Below are 16116 nucleotides of genomic sequence, written 5' to 3' on the forward strand. Positions count from 1 at the left end.
TACTTCTGATTTTTTTTGTTAGGCTATTGACACATGTATTAATTATGGCAGCGTCGATTGACATCTATAATCCGGCCAACAGACGGGTCACATCGTCCATGCCGTCATGTTTCTGCTCTTCCAGCCTCTGTTTCACGACCTCAATCAGATCGTCGATGCTCACCAGCTCTCCGTCATCTTTCTCGTTACCGGTACCCAGCACCTTAATTCTGACTTGGCCCTGAGGATATTCTTCTTTTCCAAGGATCACGGCAAGTGGACATCCTGACTTCTCAGCAGCCTCAAACTGCTTACGAGGATTGGCCTTGGCTTTGTATAAGTACTCGCACTCGATTCCCGCTTTCCAGAGCTTAGCAGCGACAGCCATTCTTTCCTTCAAAAATCCGTTCCATCCTTCACCACCACCAAAGGCCATCACATACACCTGGGTCGAGGATGCTCTGATTTTGTCTGCTAGTTCTGCCCTCTGCTTGATGAGCGAGAACAGTCTCTCCACACCAAAGGAGACACCAACACAGGGAATGGATGGAGCTTTCTTTCCCTTGGAGTTTGTTCCTAGAAACATTCCAACCAGACCGTCGTAACGGCCACCAGCAGCAATAGACCCAACACCAACGTACTCAGAAGCGTCTTCGTCGTCTTTCCTGGACTTCTGGGCCCGGGCCTTCTTCTCGGCAGCGTCCTTAGGAGGCGCACTCTGGGAGGTCACGGCCTCGTATATCACACCTGTGTAGTAGTCCAAACCACGGGCCAGAGACATGTCGAAAGAGATGTACTGGTCAACCTCAAACGCTTCGACATAGTCTGCCATGGTGGTGATTTCGTCAATACCCTGTTTTGCGGATTCATTGGCCATCAACACTGGATCGCTGGATAACTTGGATAGGACGTCTCTAAGGGTGCCATTGATTTTCACATACTCTCCAATTTTATCTGCAACATCCTCTGGCTGGTTCTTTTCCTCGCACATCTCCTTCTTGACGGCTTCCCAGGGAGATTTGTCCAATTTGTCCACGGCAGAAGAGACTTTACGCACGTCTTCTTCTTTGACTCCACAGACCTGGAAAATACCGTCCAAGATCTTTCTGTGGTTCAATTTAATCTTGAACTCCTTGATACCAAGCCCAGTAAGACCGGAAACAAGAATGTTCATTATTTCCGCATCTGGGACCATGGAGTCATAGCTTCCTGCAATGTCGAAGTCGCATTGGTAGAACTCTCTCATTCTTCCCTTCGTCATGGCCGGCTGGTCTCTTCTGTAAACTTTAGCAATGTGGTATCTCTTTATATTGGATATTCCGTTCATGGCAACGTATCTGGCGAAAGGAACAGTCAAGTCGTATCTCAAGGATGTCAATTCACCTCCTTGGTCCTCCAGATTGTAGATCAACTTTGAGTCTTCTCCGTACTTACCAGCCAAGATTTCTCTGAGCTCAAAGACCGGAGTATCAATAGTGACACCACCATGGGATTTGAAAAGAGATGTGAGTTTGTTGAAAATGGCTTCTCTAATAATCATATCCTTATCTGCCCAGTCTTTGGTACCTTTGGGGGTCTTCAAGTTGAACTGCTGGGTCTCCTTGGCTTTTTTGCCAGCCACTCCAGCAGCTGCGGCTGCTGCTTGAGACGATGGTGCACTGGTAGAAACGCTCTGCGACATGGCTCGACAAAATATATTATATCTTTTGATCGAGGAACAAATGATCATATAGACGAGCTACGGTCAATATTTTTTCATCATTGGTTTGTGTGGTGCACGACTGTTTATGACTCAGTGTTTGTTGTGAGAGTATGTTGAAATTGTCCCTGAATACAAAAGACTCAGTGGCTTTCGTATGTCGGCAGTAGCTGGACTTGCACTGATATGCTAGCCATTAGTTTCGGAGGTTGGTGTTTTCAATCGGTGTCTCGATTATTTAAATATTCGATATTCTTAATTGCAGATTATTGTACACTATTTAAATTTCTCTACTATATAGTCCTCTCCATTTTCCTGGTATTCTTCCCTGCTGATGAACAGGTTGTCGAAATCACCCACGGAAGAGCTTGTCAGCACGTTGGCTCCAACCCAGGAATCGAACTGTCTTTCAACGGTGTCAGGAGAAAGGTAGGTAATGATGGTGTAGTCTGAAATCAGTCTAGCCAGGTCTTGGGCAATTCTGTGTTCGAGGTTTGGAATTCCCGAAAGCGAGCCGGTGAAGACGATATTTTTCAGCAGCTCCATGTACAGAGTAGCGGGAGCTTCCAGGCTTTTCATGGATTTCAGGATCAAGCTGGAGATGCCTTCTGCATCCTGCGCGACCTTGAGATGAGGCAATTTCTTCGAGTATTCGGCAGGGTTGAACAATGGCTCAGCCAACTTGTACTGTTCGATGCCTATGTCTTTAATCAGACGTCTATTTGGGAGCTCGTAGTTTCTGAATTCGATTTGGGAGTGAGACTCATATTGCGGGTAATTGGTCTGTGGAGGGAGATCTTGCTGGTCAGGCGACACAGGGTACAACGAAGCGTGCAGGAGCACATTTTTAAACTCGGCTAGAGAGGTCGATATCTGGTATGTCCTGAAGGAGTCACTCATTGGCGCCGATTGAAATGGTTTGGGAATAAGGAATGAGTCGACTGGCTCATTCGGGAATTTGGACTGGATAAAGTCCAAAGCAAATGGACTTAGGAAGTCGCCACCAAATTTGGTGAACTGGATGCCTTTGGTAAGCACAGATCCATTACTGATGGGAGTGACACTGACGATATCGTCATCGATGTCCACGACAATGGAAGAGGAAGGCTTTGAGACGGCAAACGCGGTGCAGAGCTGTCTTTTGAGCAGGGAAAAGATGGGCACTTCGAGTTCTTCAAAAGCGACCTGACATGCTTTGACTTTATTTTTCTTGGTGTTCCAAGCGTTTTCGGTCACCACCAGCGGAATCTCGTTCGACTTGAGCTTCAGATCGGAGTACAATTGCGCCCAGTGTTGCGACATGGCGTCCCAGTTGTAGACTATGCCCTCACTGTACATTGTGTAGATATTATTCTGCGGATACAGTTCTATGTCGTCTCCAAAGACGTAGTCGCCCTGATCGACAGATTCTCGCGAGTACACCGTGGGCATCACCACTGATGGAATATCAAAGGTTGACAGGCCTGCTTTGGTGTACGACGAGTTTGAGTCGACAATCAAGGAGGGAAAGTCGAAGTCCATAGTGTTAAAACGTAAATAAAATTTCGCGAAGAAAATAAAGTTGAATATATCCAGCCTTACATTACCATGTCACAGCAGGACTACGAACGGCTGAAGAAGAAGCTGAAGGATGCACTCAACCGCAAGAAGGACATCGACCGGGAGGTTGCGAAGCTAGAAGAGGACATATTCAACAAGGAAACCGCATATCTATCGGAAGGAGCGCAACACGGGAACATCATCAAGGGATTTGAGAACTTCACGAAAACCACCACATCGACGTCGTCCTCGCGAGGGAAGAAGATACAATTCACAGACGAAGACCGCATATTTTCTCTCAGTTCTGCTACCTACGTCCGCCACCTGAAAAAGATCAACAGCGGCCAGATGCAAGGAAGTCTAAACCCACTGCTGGCCCAGTACGACGATGACGATGACGAGAGCGAGGAGTCCACGCCTCGCAAGAGACGAACCTAAATACGGCTGCTTACTGCATTACCGTCCAAACACACTGCTTGTGGACTACCGTCGCCTTTCCCTGTAGAATATATAAAAATAGCGTCGATAAAATTTTATCTGCTAATGCATTTGACACCAGACGAGATCGCCAGGTTGCAGGCCCAGACGGGCAACATCCGCAACATTTGCATTCTTGCGCATGTTGACCACGGCAAGACTACCTTGTCGGATTCCTTGCTTGCCTCCAACGGTATCATATCTCAAAGAATGGCAGGCAAAGTGCGGTATCTTGATTCCCGTCCAGACGAGCAACTCCGGGGAATCACGATGGAATCTTCGGCCATTTCTTTGTATTTCAAGACCATCTCGCGGGCCCAGGAAACCTCCATTGTCAATGAGTACCTAATCAACCTGATCGACTCTCCGGGCCACATCGACTTCTCTTCGGAAGTCAGTACCGCCTCCAGGCTGTGTGACGGTGCCGTTGTCCTGGTCGACGTGGTCGAAGGCGTCTGCTCGCAGACGGTCACGGTGCTGCGGCAGGCCTGGGTTGATAAGCTCAAGCCGATCCTCGTTCTGAACAAAATTGACAGACTGATCACAGAGCTGCAAATGACGTCTGTAGAGGCCTATTTGCATCTGTCCAAAATAATTGAGCAGGTCAATTCGGTTATTGGGTCGTTCTTTGCGGGCGAGAGAATGCAAGACGATATGCTATGGAGAGAGAAGGTTGAGAGGGGCGAGGCGGAGGAGTACGTGGAGAAAGACGACGAAGACATCTATTTCTCTCCTGAGAAGAACAATGTTATTTTTGGTTCCGCCATCGACGGCTGGGGTTTCAATATTGCTCAGTTTGCTGTGATTTACGAAAAAAAGCTGGGTATCAAAAGAGATTTGCTTCAGAAATGTCTTTGGGGAGAGTTCTACTTCGACCCAAAGACCAAAAAAGTGATACCGGCAAAGGCACTGAAAGGCAGAACTTTAAAGCCACTTTTTGTAAGCTTTGTGCTGGATAGCATCTGGCACATCTACGACACCATTTTGATGAACAAGGACACGGAGAAACTGGAGAAGATTGTGAAATCTCTCGGAATAAAGGTGTTGCCAAGAGACCTCAGATCTAAAGATACAAAGCAACTGATCAACACCGTTATGAGCCAGTGGCTTCCTGTCTCGAACGCCGTGCTGCTCACCGTTGTGGACAAGCTGCCATCTCCATTGCAGTCGCAGAAAGAGCGGATTCCACATATTCTAGAGCCTACTCCAAGCTCGGACATGATCGACTCGAGACTGAGAAAAGACATGATTGAATGCAACAGCAAGGGTCTGGTAAGCTGCTATGTCTCGAAGATGATATCTATTCCCGAGGACGAGCTTCCACAGAATCAGAAGCAGGCCATTGGTGAAGAAGAGCTATTTGAGCGCGGCCGCAAAGCACGTCTGGCGGCTCTGAAAGCCGCAGAGGAGGCCAAAAAGCTCGAAAAGCCTTCTGAGGAGGATGAATTTGGTGTTGTCAAGGAATCCGGAGAGGTGGAATGGGAGTTTGAGCAGGAAGAAGAAGAAGAGGAAGTGGAGTTGAAACAAGAGGTTGTGATTGGGTTTGCCAGAATCTACAGTGGTACTCTTTCTGTTGGACAAGAGCTGACTGTTTTGGAGCCCAAATTTGATCCACTCAACCCAAAGGAGCACACCAGCCAGGTGACCATTACCCATCTGTACCTGTTGATGGGTCGGGAGCTCATCTCGTTGGAAAAAGCTCCAGCAGGAAGTATTGTTGGTATCGGTGGTTTGGAGGGCAAGGTGCTCAAGAGCGGCACTCTCATTTCCCCAGGCGTGGTTGGTGTGAACTTGGCAGGTATCAATCTGAACAACCCGCCAATTGTTAAGGTTGCAGTGGAGCCTGTCAATCCGATCCACATGGACCGTTTGGCGCGCGGATTGGAGCTTCTGAACCAGGCCGACCCTTGCGTGCAGACGTATTTGGAGGACACGGGGGAGCATATTTTGGCAACGGCTGGTGAATTGCATCTGGAGAGATGCTTGAAAGATCTCCGTGAGCGGTTTGCTGGTATAGAAATTACGTCTTCCAAGCCTGTGATTCCGTTCAGAGAGACGATCCTGGGTCACGTGGAGATGAACCCGCCCAAGTGTGAACTGGGCAGGGGTGTCGTCGAGGTCAAGCTGGACAAGTACAATATCCTGCTTGAGACGAGACCGCTTCCAGAAAAAGCCACCAGCTTTTTGCTGGAGAACAAGGCTTCCATTGCAAAACTTGTGCGTCGGCATATCAGAGGAGAAGATGAGCAAGAGACCATTGTTGGTAGCGTGCTCAGCAAGAAAGAGTTTTCTGAGAGACTGAAGGAGGCACTTGAGTCTGGCGACAAATCCAAGATGAAGGACAACATCGACTGGACAGATAGCCATCTGCGCGTCGTTTCGTTTGCCCCGAAGCAAGTGGGCCCCAACATTTTGTTTGACACGCCAGACAACCGTCTTCGTCGGTTGCTTGGTACCGACTCCAGATCAGACAAGTTCGAGTATGAGGACAGTCTATTGAACGGATTCCAGATTGCATGCTTTGAGGGCCCATTGACAGCAGAGCCTACTCAGGGCGTTGCACTTTTTGTCAAGAGCATTCAGGAGCTCGACGAGCCTGTTCCTGTGAACAACGTGGCTGGCCGCCTACTCGGTGCCACCAAAGACGCTGTGCACAAGGGCTTTTTGGACTGGTCGCCGAGACTGATGCTGGCAATGTACTCCTGCGATATCCAGGCTTCTGCAGAGGTGCTGGGTAAGGTTTATGCTGTGATCCAGCGTCGTCGCGGAACCATCATCAGCGAGGAAATGAAAGAAGGTACTCCGTTCTTCACAGTGAAGGCTCGTATTCCGGTGATAGAGGCTTTTGGATTCAGCGAGGACATCCGCAAGAAAACCTCTGGAGCGGCCTCTCCGCAACTGGTCTTTACCGGCTTCCAAATCATCGACGAGGATCCGTTCTGGATTCCAACCACAGAGGAAGAACTGGAGGAGCTCGGCGAGTTTGCGGAGCGCGAAAATATTGCGAGACGGTACATGAACGAGGTGCGTCGCAAGAAGGGTTTGTTTGTTGACGAGAAGGTGATTCAGAACGCTGAAAAGCAGCGTACACTGAAGAAAGACTAATTACGTGCGCAGCACAAAAATGTGTATTAAAACGAACTACAATATATTAGCGATTTTTATAATTCTACAGTATGGGGTTGTTTGGCGGAGAAAAGACACCTGAGGCTCCAAACCGCTCGAAGCGAGAGAGGTGCTGGGAAAGCAGAGATATATTCTTCAAGTGTCTGGACAGAATCGACGTTGTGAATCCTTTAGACAAAAGTTTGCAAGGGAAAATCAGCAAGAACTGCTCTAAAGAAGATGCCCAATTCCAGAAAGATTGCGTGGCCTCGTGGGTCAAGTATTTTAAGGAGAAACGTCCTTTTGATATCAAGAAAGAGAAGATACTGAGGGAGGCTGCAGAACAACAAGCAAACGCTAGAATAGACAAATGATTCGGATCGTGTAAATAAGGGCTTATCATTATTGAGTGTATGTATATAAATGACTAGGGAACGAGTCTCAAATTACAGAAACTGGGGCATGCGCGCTCTGGACATGTGATGCTCAGTGTGGGAATTGCGAATGAGATGTATAGTGTACAAGTTCAGCATAGGTTTGTGCAAGAAGCTGATCTGCCGCTCGTTAGCTCGTGCTTTTCACAATTTGCATAAGTTCGCCGAACCTCTCTTTATTTTCATCTATTTCTGTTCGCAATTCAGACACGCGGGCGTTGTATAGTCGTTCGCAAATTTCTACTATCAGGGGCTCGTTCGCTCTGTAAAACTCCAAATCCTTGTCAGAAGAGTCTATGAGCCCGTTTTCCAGCATGAGGTTGTTGTAAAGAGCCAACAACTGACTTTCAGACGGTGTCCACTGCGGACTGTCTTTCATTAGCGGATTTTCCTTCGTTCTCTGTAGTATCGTGCCCAGGTCGAAGTTCTTACCCGAGGAGGAATGCAAACAATCAAACAGCGTTTGGCATATGAGCAAAAGCGTCTGCGTGGTGTAGTTTTCGGGAACAGTCAAATCTATCTGCTCCATTTAAATAAATTACTGTATTTTTATGTACAATCTTTGTTTATTTTACCGATCCGAAAAAAATAGTGTCTCATTTTTGGATCCGTCTCCATGCCTTTTCGAGGTGATTCGCAATTGACATCACTGGCCAACGATCTGGACGGATTTCAAATACACAGTTCTGGATCAAAGGCTGCCATGAGGCCCGAGCGGAGGGCCTTGCATGATCAATCAAAGCTGTGTGTCTCATCTAAACGATTGTCATTGAACGTGCCTTTAGATCCGCAATTCAGCTCCAAGATTCCCACGCGCTCGCCCTCATCGAAGTCTCTCAAACTGATAGACTCTCCACACGCAGATAACTCAAGGCTACCTGTTGCCAAAAGATACTACAGCGACTCCAAACACGCACACAGAAAAGCCTTCGCGAATCCTCCGTCTGGACTACCAAGTTCAAAATCGATGCACCACATCAGCTTGCACACTTCGTCTGCTCCGTCCTATCTGAATCCTACATTGTCGTCATTGAGCAGGTCGAGACACGAAAAGGAGAACGTTCCGTTGCAGAGAAGACAAAGCATGAAACAGGCCCCAGCTCGAGGAATGGTGTCGTCGTCGAGTGTTGCTGATCTACAGATTTTGAAAAAGCCAGATAGAAAGCCAGGGAACAATCGTCCTCAAATTGCGCCTGCCCATCGAATTTCATCCACTCCTTCTAGCAGGCTGCGACGCAGACGTATTTCCTCGGAGGAAGAACTACACAAGCTGATGGAGACCAGCTCGAGATTTGCCAGCCAATTCCGGCAAGTTTTGCATTACGCCTTTCAAGGTCGCCATGAGAAGCTACCACACAGTCCCCAAGATTTGGCGACGGCGGACCCCGGCATGTACCAGCAGCTGACTGTGTACGAACGAGGTGAAATTCTGAGGAAGAGAGAAATCTATTTCACGGGAGAGAGAAGCGTCAAGGCCCGAGTTGACAGTCAAAATTACAGCTGTAATTTTGGTTTTGATGACGTGAAGAAAGACTACAGGTGTGCTGTTGGAGACCATATCAATTACCGCTACGAAATTCTGGCGAAGCTTGGCAAGGGATCCTTTGGTTCTGTCATATGCGCCAAGGACCACAAGACACAGCAGCTGGTGGCAATCAAGATAGTGAAAAACGAAATGGACTGGTCTGTCCAGGCTATGAGTGAGATCAAGTGCATGAAGAGCCTCAGCGGACGCTCGCCCAACATAGTTCAGTATTTTGAGCATTTTCATTTTAGATCGCATATCTGCATTGTCACAGAACTGCTTCTCATCAACCTTTATGAGCTCATTGAATTATCAGGGTTTAGAGGGCTGAGCCTGGGATTGTTGAAGAAGTTTGGAAAAAACATTTTACATGGGCTGCGATTCATCCATGAGCAGAACCTCATTCATTGCGACATGAAACCAGAGAACTTGATGCTGGCTTACAATCACCAGCTTGGGTTCCACGTCAAGGTGATAGACTTTGGGTCTTCTTGCGAGCAGGGCCGCCCCACATTCTCCTACTTGCAGTCTAGATTCTACAGAGCGCCCGAAGTATGTCTCGGAGCCAGGTATGACCACAAGATCGATATTTGGTCTTTTGGAGCAATCATGGCTGAACTATATACAGGGACCCCGATCTTCTATGCCAAAGACGAGTACGAGCTTGTTGACTTTTTTATCTCCTACTTTGGTCCTCCTCCTAGGGGTTACATTCTTGAACTTCGCACACAACTACTAAAGGAAGGGCCGATCATTAACTTAAACAGACCATCTACAAACTCTGTCAATTTCCGCACACTGTTGTGGAGAGCATTCAACGATGACGGATCACTAAATACGTCATATCTGCATTCAAAGAAAAGTGGTTGCAAGTTCAAGCCGTCTTCTTGCAGCCTGTCTCGACAACTTGCTCGCTATTGTACCGAGCCCGGCACTACGTTTGAGCACTTTGTTGAGATGCTCAGTGGCTGCCTCACATGGTCACATCACCGGAGACTTGACTGCGATAAGCTTCTTTCCGTGCATTTTTATCACTAAAACAAATAGACTTCCGTGCACCACTGGTCCCCAGAAATCAATTGTAGAAATAATTTATCAGACAAGATGAGCAATTCTCCTCCTTCGACTTCAAGTTCCGGGAAGGGGCTGTCTATTCCACGCAAGCTGGCTCTCAATGCCATAAATGAGATACAGAACCGTTCGAATGACTACTTGCTTAGCAAAAAAGGCGGAAAGAGCCTTGAAGAAGGGCGTAAAAGAGCAGCTTTAGCAGCTGTGATCTCGACCGTTTCCTCAGTTGGTGCGGATCGGCTTTCAAAAGCAGATTTTGATGAGCTGCGAGATCTTTCAGAACAGGAGTCTCACGACAAAGTGCATTTCATGGACAAATTAACAAACAAGTTGATAGATGCAATTCCGCGACGTTCCGATGAATCAATGGATGAACTGAGAAGCCGATTAGAAGACAGACACAGAGTAGAACAGCCAGGGCTCTCTATCAAGAGAATCAGCAGAAACTTCAAGGTGTTGAGCTCGAAAATGGATCTCGTGTTCAGTCTTCAGTATTCGATAATTCACGTCATATCTTGGGATCAGCCCTCATTAACACTGACCTTTTTGATCCTCTACACTTGGGGCTGTTTGATGCCCTACCTGTTTCTTGTTTACCCAGTGTTCTACGTCTTGACAGGGGTTTTGATCCCTAACTATCTCTATCGGCATCCTTTAACAAAGCCAGATATTATTCCTACTCGTGCGCGCGGTGATAGCTCGATATTTGGGTTTTTGCGAACTCAGAATGCCTGGGAGATGGACAGGCAGCGAATTCTACTGGAGAGAAGTAGAACGCTCGAACGCATGCTCAGCCAGGAGCTGGAGTTGTCCACAATAAGCTCCAGAACATCAACAGACTCAGAAGACGAGGGGACCTCGAGTTTATTTTACGAGGTATTCACAGCAGATTCCAAAAGCAATCTGGTGTTCAAAGCTGTTCTTGAGGAGGACGAGGAGACTACTGAGAAAGGACGAACAGGGGTGGTGGATAAGGTGAAACTGCTTATCAACATGAGAGATTTGCAGAATTTGACCTCTGATTTAATCAGAATGATGACACGCATGCAAGATAGCATCTACGAAAATTACAGTTTCAAGGACGAGAAACAGAGTACCAAACATTTCTTCAACCTGGTCGCATTGATACTCATAACAATAGTCCTTGGGCCCTACATTCCATGGCGAGCAATATTCATCATCACGATGTGGATACTGATTCTTCTGAAACACCCCAACCGCCAATACTTCATCAAGCAGCTAAAACCAGCGACGAAACACAAGCTCCCACCAAAACACAAAACAGAAGTCAAACGCAGAGCTTCTAAACTGGGTGAGTTGATAGTGGACGATGCTCCTCAGTACAGGACCATCCAAATTTACCAGATAGAAAAACAAGACCTCATCAAGCCTTCTGTCTACGAACTCTTCATGTATTCACCATCAATTTTCAATGAGTCCGATACCCTTAGAATACAGAAAAAAAGACCCAAGGGGACTACCAATCTTTCGCTGGTGCAAGCTCCTAGCTCGAGCTGGAAATTCACGGAGAAGAGTTGGAGAGTGGACACCGACCCGGGATCCTGGTGCCTGGAAAATGGAGTCCTAGATGACATGGAGATCGACGGAGAGTGGGCGTATGACAAATCTGGCGAGTATCGCCGTCGCCGTCATGTGCGCGAGGTTGTCAGATATAGCAGGCCACCGAAAAAGCGCTAGGGGCTAAGCTATGATTCCTGAACTAGTCCGTCGAAAAGTCGTCTGAAACATTCGTTCATAGGGTTATTGTAATGAAAATAGGGATCTGTCCTTGACAATGTCTCACCGCACAAATTGCAGAAGTAGGTTCGGCACCGGGAGCATGTCATTTTATTGCAACCATCGGAGCGCTGAATGAGCAGGGAGCAGGATGGACAGCGGACAATCCCTGCCTCTCCTGACTCAATAAGCTCTTCAAACATCATGTCTGAAAGATGCTCCTCGACAGCAAAGACAATCGCTTTTCTGCCGTATTTGAAAGCCAAATTATTGCGCACCTGGGAATCTGGATCATGCTCGAGCCAGAGCTGAATATCTTCCAATGGGATCTTCTCTCCAAGATAGTTTCTGCAACTATTGAGGTCGCCATGCCACGAATGTAGACACCCAAAGCAAAATGCCATTTTGCAATCAGGACAGATCGAGAGTAAGTCGTTCTCGTCTTTGCGAAGAAAATATTTTGCACAATGTCTACGAGGACACTGTGCTACTCTGAAAGGGAACAATCGTCTATATTTTTCAAATTTGTATGTTGTGTTGAGCTTCCAATACCTCTCCGTCAGTTCTGGGTCGACTATTCTGTTGAGAAACTCTTTTGTCAGCGGGACCTCAAAGAATTCCTTTTCGAATTGCTTCATATCTTGGTCCACTAAGCCTCGCGACAAGCGGTCGTTCGTCTCCACATATGCTTTTGTGCAATCAAAAGACGGACAATGGATATTGTCGAGCTCTCCACGAAGTATATTGGAGGTAAAATATTCCCTCAGACACTCGTTGCAATAAATATGGCCACACGGATCAAATCTTTGTACCGCAAGGCCTTTCTTGTCGTTCTGACATATCTCGCACATAAAGGTTGACAGGTTGAACTGGTTTCGTTTTGCCTGCAAATCGGCCTCCAGATATTGCTCGTACGTCTTCTTGTCAAGCACCAAGGGCTGCGAAAAATCAATCACTCCGAAAGCATCACGGCTGCGCTCTTTTAGGTAATCGATAATGGAAAAGAGCACAACCTCGCGATAATCCTGCCACAGGCCTATCAAAGAGGCCACTATTGCATCCTTGTTACTAGGAACTATCCACTGAGCACCACGGAGCTCCACATGTGGAGGCTCTTCCTGTGGATACTTATCTCGGAGCGTGAAACAAAGCTCTATGGGGCTAAGATTAGAGATTAGCTGCGCCTGAGCGCTGTTTTCCAGACAGATCTCCAGCTCCTTATCTAACACAACCGGAATCACGAGCCGTCCCGATTTGGCTGAAGAGTCCAGCTCGATTTCTGGGTAAATTGCTTTTAGAATTTCAAACTCCTCCTCCACATCTAGCATAAAGAAATCTATCTAATTTTTTTTTTTTCATAGTTGACACGATGGATAGATCGTCAGGGTTTATCCGCACATTTGATGCTTTCCGTAAGTGATTCCAGTGGTTATTACTGACTCCGCAGCAAAGGTAGCACCATCTCAGCAGGTGCGGTCCACCAGGGGATCGTACTCTACGATCATCACCTATCTGTTCCTTTTGTTTCTAGTCTGGATCGAGGTCGGAGGATATATCGATGGTGCCATAGATCACCAGTTCACTGTTGACGAATTGGTACGCAAAGATCTGGTGATAAATTTAGACCTTGTTGTCGCCATGCCGTGCAATTACATACACACAAACGTCAGAGACTCGACCGACGACAGATTCTTAGCAGCAGAGCTGTTGAACTACCAAGGGACGACTTTCAACATTCCGCGATGGTACGAGCAATCTGCCAAGAAAATTGTCACTCCTGAACTGGAAGCAGTTTTGGAAAGATCGCTTCAAGCCAGGTTCCAGTACCAGGGCGAACACCACGACGAAGGAGCACCTGCTTGTCGTATATTTGGCGCAATTCCAGTGAATAGAGTCAAGGGCGAGCTTCACATTACCGCAAAAGGGTACGGGTATAGAGACAGAACGCGTATCCCTGCTGAGGCTCTGAATTTCACTCACGCTATTTCAGAGTTTTCATTTGGTGAATTCTTCCCTTATTTGGACAATCCGCTGGATATGACCCTCAAGAAGACGGACACCCATTTACACACTTTCAAATACCACTTGAACGTCGTGCCGACCCTTTATCGTAAACTGGGGGTGGAGATCGACACCAACCAGTACTCACTCTCGCTCACAGAGTCTTCTGGCAAATACGTTCCTGGGATATTTTTCCAGTACGACTTCGAGCCAATAAAGCTCGTTGTTGAGGAGACCAGATTATCATTCTGGCAATTCGTGGTACGTTTGGCAACGATAATGGGTGGGATTCTTGTGGTTGCCGGGTGGTTATACAAACTGTTCGACAAGCTGATTTTGCTCACATTTGGCAAGGAGTTTGCCAAGAGGGGCCAGGAGAAGAAGGAAGGCGGTTTGCTCGACAACGTCGAGGACTTCGAGAAAATATAGATGCTCTGACTAATTCAGCAGAGCCTGTGCGTCTTCCTTGTATCCCACACCCGGTACGACTTCGGTATATCGGATGTATTCGTCGTCGTCAAACGTGATAATATCCCAGTATTTATAGACCATCATGACCGCAAACAGGTTACTAAGAGTGCTGAAAATAAGTCCATCTGCGTAGTGGCTCAACGATGTGCAGATGTCATGGCTGAAGACGTACAGGAGACACTCAGCGGCGACGAAAAAGAATACAGAGAGGCAGAGTGCTTGTATGGCCCACCAGTTGAGTACGAGAGTGACGAAGCATATGAAAAACTGGCACATCAGATACATGAAAAGCAGGAGCCCGTTGACTATGAAATAGAGCACGAAAAGAGGGATGGTTTCAGCGGGGTTGATAGTGCTGGTCCATTTATTGAAGGTGAGAAGTGCCACGACGTAATTGAGGACGAAAACGCTGAGAGAGGAGCCAAACATGGCTGTCATAGTGTTGAACGAGCCGTCGTCCCAAAAATTCAGACTTGACAGGCCTGCGAAGAATAATGTCCAGCAGCAGACACCGGTCATGGCTACCTGGAAGCTGACGAAATACGCGTATGTGGAGGATCCGCTGGGAGATACTCCGGTATCCACTATAATGCAGGATACCGTGAACATTATGAAGCTCCAGAAAAAAGCGAGCATCTCTTTTCTCCCCACAGCGGTGTATCTCAGTCGCACGTTGTATATGATCATCAGGGTGACTATGAGCGAGGACATGTGTATAAATGACGTTCCGATCTGGAATATCAGAGTGTTGGAAATATCCACTGTGCGCGCGTAGCAGTCCGGGATGATCCCCACAAAGGTGGCGTTGTGGGCGTGCAGCGGGCTGACCAGCGTGCACAGAGGAAGCGAAGTTCGGGTGCAAATTCTGGAGAAGTCGCCAATCATAGATGATAACTAAATTCGAAGCTATTTTAGCGCGTTAGATAAGATGATAATTAAATTTGGGAGCGTAAGCATTAGAAGATTCGACTTTGTCTGCATTCATTGGTTGTGGCTGGTTTGACAAGACTACGGAGTCGTCGTCCTCTTGCGCCTGCTGCAGCCACTAAATCATGCTAGCGCGCTTCTGATGAAAAATTACCCGATTAGTACTTGGCAGAAATTGAAAGATCTGTAATTTTCTTCCAAATTTTTCAGTTTCAAGACCGCTCTCTCCCTGAATCGCCATGTCTCCTTCAGCCACTGACAAAAAACAATCTGCTTCCGCCAGAGTGCTGGGGTCTGCCTCCGCAGGTATCTGTGAAATAGCTGTCTTCCACCCGGTTGATACGATTTCCAAGAGACTCATGAGTAATCAAACCAGAGTCAACAGCTTGGAAATCTTTAACAAGGTCATTTTCAGGGAAAATGCCACCAAGCCAATTGGCCAGAGACTGCTGAGTTTATTCCCAGGTCTGGGCTATGCTGCTTGCTACAAGATCTTGCAAAGAGTGTACAAGTACGGTGGCCAGCCTTTTGCAAACGAGTTCCTGACTACCAACTTCAAGAAAACATACGAGGACGCTTTTGGAGCAAAGACAGGTAAGGCGCTGCTTTCCGCCACTGCCGGATCTCTTATTGGTATCGGTGAGATCATTTTGCTGCCTCTTGATGTGCTGAAGATCAAGAGACAGACGAACCCTGAAGCCTTCAAGGGTAGAGGATTTTTCAAGATTCTGCAAGACGAGGGGCTCGGTCTGTACAAAGGATGGGGATGGACTGCTGCCAGAAATGCTCCTGGCTCATTCGCTTTGTTTGGTGGATCGGCTTTTGCCAAGGAATACATCTTCCACCTGAAAGACTACTCCTCTGCCACGTGGGGCCAAAACTTCGTTGCCTCCATCTTCGGTGCCTCTGCTTCTTTAATCGTCTCTGCCCCTCTTGATGTGATCAAGACTAGAATCCAGAACAAGAACTTCGAGTCCAACGAGTCTGGTTTCACCATTTTGAAGAACATGGCCAAGAATGAGGGAGTCACTGCTTTCTTCAAGGGACTGACTCCAAAACTGCTGACCACAGGTCCTAAGCTTGTTTTCTCGTTTGCTTTGGCCCAGACTTTAATCCCAGCTTTTGATAAATTACTTAATTAGTCTGCCTGT

The 16116-nt window shown here is 47.3% G+C and overlaps 12 protein-coding genes across 12 annotated transcripts; 8 read left to right on the forward strand and 4 right to left on the reverse strand.

The window, feature by feature from the left end:
- Nucleotides 1–64: 64 nt before the first annotated feature.
- KL928_002767 (uncharacterized protein) lies at nt 65–1660 on the reverse strand (the record flags this gene model as incomplete). The annotated part of the gene is made up of 1 exon (XM_043203279.1): nt 65–1660. The coding sequence occupies one exon, from the start codon at nt 1658–1660 to the stop codon at nt 65–67; it is 1596 nt and encodes a 531-aa protein (XP_043059921.1).
- Nucleotides 1661–1954: 294 nt separating this feature from the next.
- On the reverse strand, nt 1955–3199 carry KL928_002768 (uncharacterized protein; the record flags this gene model as incomplete). Its single annotated transcript, XM_043203280.1, has 1 exon — nt 1955–3199. One exon carries the CDS (start codon nt 3197–3199, stop codon nt 1955–1957), a length of 1245 nt encoding a protein of 414 aa, XP_043059922.1.
- A 66-nt stretch (nt 3200–3265) lies between these two features.
- On the forward strand, nt 3266–3655 carry KL928_002769 (uncharacterized protein; the record flags this gene model as incomplete). Its single annotated transcript, XM_043203281.1, has 1 exon — nt 3266–3655. The coding sequence occupies one exon, from the start codon at nt 3266–3268 to the stop codon at nt 3653–3655; it is 390 nt and encodes a 129-aa protein (XP_043059923.1).
- Nucleotides 3656–3760: 105 nt separating this feature from the next.
- On the forward strand, nt 3761–6799 carry KL928_002770 (uncharacterized protein; the record flags this gene model as incomplete). Its single annotated transcript, XM_043203283.1, has 1 exon — nt 3761–6799. The coding sequence occupies one exon, from the start codon at nt 3761–3763 to the stop codon at nt 6797–6799; it is 3039 nt and encodes a 1012-aa protein (XP_043059924.1).
- Nucleotides 6800–6870: 71 nt separating this feature from the next.
- Nucleotides 6871–7173, forward strand: KL928_002771 (uncharacterized protein; the record flags this gene model as incomplete). The annotated part of the gene is made up of 1 exon (XM_043203284.1): nt 6871–7173. One exon carries the CDS (start codon nt 6871–6873, stop codon nt 7171–7173), a length of 303 nt encoding a protein of 100 aa, XP_043059925.1.
- Nucleotides 7174–7363: 190 nt separating this feature from the next.
- On the reverse strand, nt 7364–7762 carry KL928_002772 (uncharacterized protein; the record flags this gene model as incomplete). The annotated part of the gene is made up of 1 exon (XM_043203285.1): nt 7364–7762. One exon carries the CDS (start codon nt 7760–7762, stop codon nt 7364–7366), a length of 399 nt encoding a protein of 132 aa, XP_043059926.1.
- An 87-nt stretch (nt 7763–7849) lies between these two features.
- On the forward strand, nt 7850–9796 carry KL928_002773 (uncharacterized protein; the record flags this gene model as incomplete). Its single annotated transcript, XM_043203286.1, has 1 exon — nt 7850–9796. One exon carries the CDS (start codon nt 7850–7852, stop codon nt 9794–9796), a length of 1947 nt encoding a protein of 648 aa, XP_043059927.1.
- A 66-nt stretch (nt 9797–9862) lies between these two features.
- KL928_002774 (uncharacterized protein) lies at nt 9863–11527 on the forward strand (the record flags this gene model as incomplete). Its single annotated transcript, XM_043203287.1, has 1 exon — nt 9863–11527. One exon carries the CDS (start codon nt 9863–9865, stop codon nt 11525–11527), a length of 1665 nt encoding a protein of 554 aa, XP_043059928.1.
- An 8-nt stretch (nt 11528–11535) lies between these two features.
- KL928_002775 (uncharacterized protein) lies at nt 11536–12894 on the reverse strand (the record flags this gene model as incomplete). Its single annotated transcript, XM_043203288.1, has 1 exon — nt 11536–12894. The coding sequence occupies one exon, from the start codon at nt 12892–12894 to the stop codon at nt 11536–11538; it is 1359 nt and encodes a 452-aa protein (XP_043059929.1).
- A 41-nt stretch (nt 12895–12935) lies between these two features.
- On the forward strand, nt 12936–13996 carry KL928_002776 (uncharacterized protein; the record flags this gene model as incomplete). Its single annotated transcript, XM_043203289.1, has 2 exons — nt 12936–12978; nt 13116–13996. The coding sequence occupies 2 exons, from the start codon at nt 12936–12938 to the stop codon at nt 13994–13996; spliced, it is 924 nt and encodes a 307-aa protein (XP_043059930.1).
- Nucleotides 13997–14194: 198 nt separating this feature from the next.
- Nucleotides 14195–14813, forward strand: KL928_002777 (uncharacterized protein; the record flags this gene model as incomplete). Its single annotated transcript, XM_043203290.1, has 2 exons — nt 14195–14418; nt 14510–14813. 2 exons carry the CDS (start codon nt 14195–14197, stop codon nt 14811–14813), a joined length of 528 nt encoding a protein of 175 aa, XP_043059931.1.
- A 391-nt stretch (nt 14814–15204) lies between these two features.
- Nucleotides 15205–16107, forward strand: KL928_002778 (uncharacterized protein; the record flags this gene model as incomplete). The annotated part of the gene is made up of 1 exon (XM_043203291.1): nt 15205–16107. One exon carries the CDS (start codon nt 15205–15207, stop codon nt 16105–16107), a length of 903 nt encoding a protein of 300 aa, XP_043059932.1.
- Nucleotides 16108–16116: the final 9 nt, after the last annotated feature.

The sequence above is a fragment of the Ogataea angusta genome (assembly GCF_019207475.1).
Source record: "Ogataea angusta isolate 61-244 chromosome Unknown 61-244_NODE_5_length_850226_cov_91.758892, whole genome shotgun sequence".
Taxonomy (NCBI): domain Eukaryota; kingdom Fungi; phylum Ascomycota; class Pichiomycetes; order Pichiales; family Pichiaceae; genus Ogataea; species Ogataea angusta.